This window comes from Trypanosoma grayi (genome assembly GCF_000691245.1).
Source record: "Trypanosoma grayi strain ANR4 Tgr_1141_V1, whole genome shotgun sequence".
Lineage (NCBI taxonomy): Eukaryota > Euglenozoa > Kinetoplastea > Trypanosomatida > Trypanosomatidae > Trypanosoma > Trypanosoma grayi.
In genome coordinates this window covers 1-4920 of record NW_008826760.1, presented here as the reverse complement: position 1 = coordinate 4920, position 4920 = coordinate 1, and the positions used below count along the sequence as shown (strand labels likewise).

Below are 4920 nucleotides of genomic sequence, written 5' to 3'. Positions count from 1 at the left end.
ACTGATCACTCCGCCCCCAAGTGTAGCGCTGGCAAGGTTGAAGGTCGTCGACAGAAGACCGCCATACGGGATGATAGAACCCAAACGATTGAAGATGGAGTTTTTGAGGCCTGCTTCACTACTTCCATCACTCTCAGTGCTTTTGAGGTTCACGAGATGCCCCAAGCTAGCATCATCCAATATGTTTCCCTCTTCGGTGGACCCATGCATTGCCAAGTGTTCAATTGGAGAATTGGGTTTATAAAGATGTAAATTACGCTTGTTTGTACTTGCTTTGCCTGAATGCTGTGTAATAGCTTTAACGAGAAACACCATGAAAATAAAACCACAACAAATAGAAAATAAGAGCGTTTTAACATCTAAAGGACGAGGTTGTTTCTGACAATAAGAATAAAAAAACGATCCAATCGAAGAAAAATGTCCCGTGCTAAAGTAGCCATTAATTTCAGAAAATGCAGCAGCAAACACGGTCATAGGTCTCATCAGTATGCATCACGGAATGAACACACCGTATATTGAAGCTCCTGTACCAAAAACAACAGCAACCACACCAGCAAAAAGAAGTAGATATGTGCAGACGAAGTTCACTATTCCAACCTCCTTCAGACCCCATTGTCCACAGTACATCCGGTAAAGTGCTGGGAGGCAAAATCCTAGAAGGCCCCCACAAAGACTTCCAAGAAGTCCAAACACAGTGTTCACAGTGGGTATAAATAGTCCCAAAAGAAGTGCTGCGAACGACATTGACCCACAGAAAATGATGTGTTTCCACATTGGAATAGTCTGCAAGTTCCAACCAAGGAGATAATAACAAGAATCACGAGCAGGCTGAACGTTTAGAGCAAAACCCACGCACAACTTAACAGCTATGCCTCCAAAAGAAACTGCGAAGAGAGTTTCACGATTAACGTCATAATGCAACAAAACACTGCCTGTAACTTCTGAACCAAAGTCTGCGTAACCAAAGAATCCGGAAGCAGAATACGCAACAAAACACATGAACATACTAAAAGCCGCATAGAGAGTCATCTTGTTTACTGTCGGCTCTGTCATTTCCGCGTATATCTCAAAACAGTTCACTTGACAAAGATACGCAAACATGAAAAGCGATAGTCCCTCAACGACAGCATTCCCAGACTTCCATAGTTTGACGTCATCCCGCAGTTTACCCTCCTTAAATCCGTTTTGAAGGGCGTGAACAACAATACACGCAATAAAAAAAAATATGCAACAAATCGCTAATCCGGATGCATAACGCAAGGAGTTAATATGCTTTGGCAAAGACATGGTAAACATGCCCACAAACCATATGACGCTAGTCATGATTCTTTTGCCACTTTGAGTGCGCAGGAATGATGGAACAGAATCGCTCGCAAAGGCCGTATCAAGAATGTCACCAATCGATATAATGTACGCTACGCACGTCCCAAAAGTAAAGAGCCACATTACACTGGCAATGAAATAGTCCCAACCAGGGCCAAAAAAAGCCCTTGCCATTGCTTCATACGAAGTAAGGTCTGTTAGCTCGCGTGACTCAACCAAAAGCCTTATCGCATAGATTGTAGCCAATGTGACAGTAAATAGAAGCAGAAGGGAGAGTATTATACCACTAAAATTGAAGGCTGAGGGCAAACTAATAATCCCCGCCCCAAGAGTGGCACTTGCCAAGTTAAACGCTGCCGAGAGGAATCCCCCATACGGAACAAGATTCATCAAAAAGTAAGCAAATCGTTTCAGCGAGTATCGGCATGAACCACCCTCTTGAACAGTTTCATCTCCAACAAGAGGTGCCAAGTAGTCCAATGAGAAAATTTCTTCATTCTTTCTAAACATTTTTACTACAATGCCACACGCACCTCTCAATGTGAACGCTGTAAAAGAAAATGAAACAAGAAAAAAAAACCAAAAGGTTCACCAAAAAAGCTATTTCACCTCCTTCTGGTACTGCAGAAACACAGATCACACTACACGAATTAAATATATATAAACATATATATTCAAAAATGGGGCTGCAAACAAGGTATTCTGAAGAGACACCCAACAAGCTCACTGGTTTTTCAGAAACCATTCAAGAGCCACAGAAGCTGCTTTTGGTAATACCTTGCCCCAACGTACCGGGGAATTCAACACTAAACACGAAACAATGAGGGCATCTTTTATCACAAGATCCACCCCTTCACTACAGTGCAAGACTTCGCAAAAACCGTCAGACAAACGAAATTCTATGAAAACCCCATCCTGACGAAAAGACTTCAAAAAGCAGGACCGGGAGCGATCACTGGAGGTCGACATGGGATGGAAAGAAACACCATCCAGATTTATTTTTTTCAAGGCTTCTTTTATCCACGGAAACCTTCGTTGAAGGTCGTTTTTGGCGAGCAACGTAGAATTTTCAAAACTAGATCCTGAATCTATGAAGTAACTCGGAAGATCATCTCTTTGGGGTATTAAAAGATTGGATCCATCCGAGAAGTGGCACCCAAGGGTTTCAAAGTGTATCTGATAGCAAAGAACAACGACAGTTTCCTTTTGAGCATCTCGCCAGACAAGATCAGGAATCATTACCCTGTTGATCAACGCTGAATATGGACTCAATCCCATCTTCTCACCACAGCTCATACATAAGTCTCGGCCGCTACGCGCACAATGAAAAAATGGGGCTTTGGAAAAGTCCTTGGAGCACATGTCGCATGTGTATCCTAATTTATAATCCGGTTCAAGGTCCAGCGGCAGAACCTCATAATAACGAAAAGCGCACTGCTCTCCTCCCCTCATACCCCTAATCTAGACAAAACAAACAGTAGAAAAAAAAACCAACGAGTATTTAGGAGGTGTGACCATAACACGTAGTGGATATCAGAAATCGAAATAGGCACAAACAGCCTTTGAAACTGATATAGAACACAGATTATAGACAGCTACTGCAAGAATTGCAGCCAGTTATTGACAGAGAAGAACATGCCGAGAAAGAACTTCGCAATGACACCGGACCCCTTATTCACTGCAAATTGCATCCGCAACATAAATCCCTTATGAGCAGTTTCACGCTCAATTAATATGCATATACGCTTATATAAGTTTTTAGCTATATACATAAATGTATATAAATAGTCCAATACCTTTTCTACAAACAGAAAAAAAATATGCCAGCAATTCAACATAGAATCAAGACCCAAATAAACCATACTGACGAAACAAACAAAAGACAAACAGGTTGATAACACAGCGCGATTTATATAGTGTTACGCCTTCTACCAAAAGCATCCACAAAACTCTAGAGGTACCATTGTGCAAAACACTCTAATACATCCAATGCGCGTGCCCTTCTATAAATTGTGCGTAACAGTGTTTGCACATTGCACAACTTTGTTACAAGTTGATGAGAAAAGAAGCGTAAAACAACGTAGAAGCCACCACAAGGTCGTCCTTTTAAAACACCCTGCTTAGCTGCATCAACCGCCCGTGACTCTTTTACTAGTAGAAACCAAAGGAACTGCCGGACAAAAAATGAAGTGCCAGTTTATTTTGCTTTCCTGGCCTTTGAAAGGGCAATGATAGGGCAAAAACAAACTGCGCAAGACACTCCGAAGACACAAGCCAACACCACCCCCCCCCCAAAACACGCCCCACAACAACAACTGTGCACCCGCGCCGCCCGACCCACGCCAGGCACCACCCTGAACAACCCACTCGCTCCGGGCCGCGCCCGCCCTTTTTCGGGCGCCCCCCTGGGATTGTTGGGGGGGGGTTCTGGGGACGCAGCGCGTTGGCCCTTGTGAGAAGACGGCCGGGGGGGCCGGTGGCGCCCCATAGGCCGGGGCGGAAGCATCGGGTTGATGCTGCGGGTTCGTGGTGCAGCGCGGGTTCGGGGTGCGGTGCAGGACGTTCCGCCACCATGTTTGGAAGAGGGGCGGTTGCCCCGTCCCGGATGTGTCGCGGAAACGCCGTTTTGGGAAACGGCTTTTTTTTGATTTTGCACCGGCAGCCCCCAGCGCGCCATTGCAACCCATGCGTCGCAAGGGGGCCGCAGCACATAATACTTCTAAAAATCCCCCGTAAGCCGAAACGGAATGGGAGAATCCGGCCAGACGCGCGCTTGGTAAACTGAGTCGCTCGTATGTGGTTTGGCGGCGCGGGCTTGCCTTTTGTTGTTTTCACTGTAAGAAAAACGCTTACAGTTAGCTCATGCACAGGGGAACGTGTATTAAGGCCACTGTCTTTCTGTACATAGAAATTTGGTAGAGTATTACTCAAATTGAGAAGTTTTACCGTACTACCTCCTAAACGACGGCTTCTGTGACAGGAAAAAGGACTTGTGCCATTCCAGTTGTAGTTAGCAATGTCAACTGATAGCATTTAGTGTATATTCTACAGTGGTTGAATACCTTATTTTTATTGCAAAGTGAGGCAGGTGAGCTTGAGCAGCGTTGCCGTTCCACGGTATGTTCTGTTGTATGATGGCCGCCTTTAAAATCGTTTTTATCTTGGCAAAACTCCTAAAGGGATGTTCCGTCACTCCATAGCTCTTTCTGGTTTGTTGTTCGTCGGCAAATCATGAGATGCAAGGTAACATATTGTAACCAAAACGATTGCTTGTGCATTGCAAGTACTTTAACTTGGCTTGATTTGACTCTTCTTGCAGTATCCGTGTCACTTTTCTACATGCCCCATTGCTTGTAGTCTTACGGAGAACATCTCCGTGTTATGCGGGGTCGTTATATTGCCCTTCATGTACTACATGTTTTCCAGTGCTTCTCCTTTCCTACCATAGTTCTACCTCCATCTGCGAAGAATACCGTCTCGTTGGATGACTTTGCTTTTATGTATGTGTGGATGCATGTGTTGCGGGGGGAGGGGGGTAGCGAAAGCACTGTTTCTGTAATTGGTCCGTTGTGTTGTCCTGTGTCACTCTTACTATGC

The 4920-nt window shown here is 44.7% G+C and overlaps 4 protein-coding genes across 4 annotated transcripts; all 4 read right to left on the bottom strand.

Annotated features, from left to right (window-relative positions):
* Positions 1–315, bottom strand: DQ04_11411030 (hypothetical protein; the record flags this gene model as incomplete). The annotated part of the gene is made up of 1 exon (XM_009316519.1): positions 1–315. A coding segment is annotated over one exon (315 nt), but the record flags the coding sequence as incomplete, so codon positions are not given.
* Positions 316–492: 177 nt separating this feature from the next.
* DQ04_11411020 (putative amino acid transporter PAT4) lies at positions 493–1833 on the bottom strand (the record flags this gene model as incomplete). The annotated part of the gene is made up of 1 exon (XM_009316518.1): positions 493–1833. The coding sequence occupies one exon, from the start codon at positions 1831–1833 to the stop codon at positions 493–495; it is 1341 nt and encodes a 446-aa protein (XP_009314793.1).
* Positions 1834–2046: 213 nt separating this feature from the next.
* Positions 2047–2775, bottom strand: DQ04_11411010 (hypothetical protein; the record flags this gene model as incomplete). Its single annotated transcript, XM_009316517.1, has 1 exon — positions 2047–2775. The coding sequence occupies one exon, from the start codon at positions 2773–2775 to the stop codon at positions 2047–2049; it is 729 nt and encodes a 242-aa protein (XP_009314792.1).
* A 699-nt stretch (positions 2776–3474) lies between these two features.
* On the bottom strand, positions 3475–4356 carry DQ04_11411000 (hypothetical protein; the record flags this gene model as incomplete). Its single annotated transcript, XM_009316516.1, has 1 exon — positions 3475–4356. The coding sequence occupies one exon, from the start codon at positions 4354–4356 to the stop codon at positions 3475–3477; it is 882 nt and encodes a 293-aa protein (XP_009314791.1).
* Positions 4357–4920: the final 564 nt, after the last annotated feature.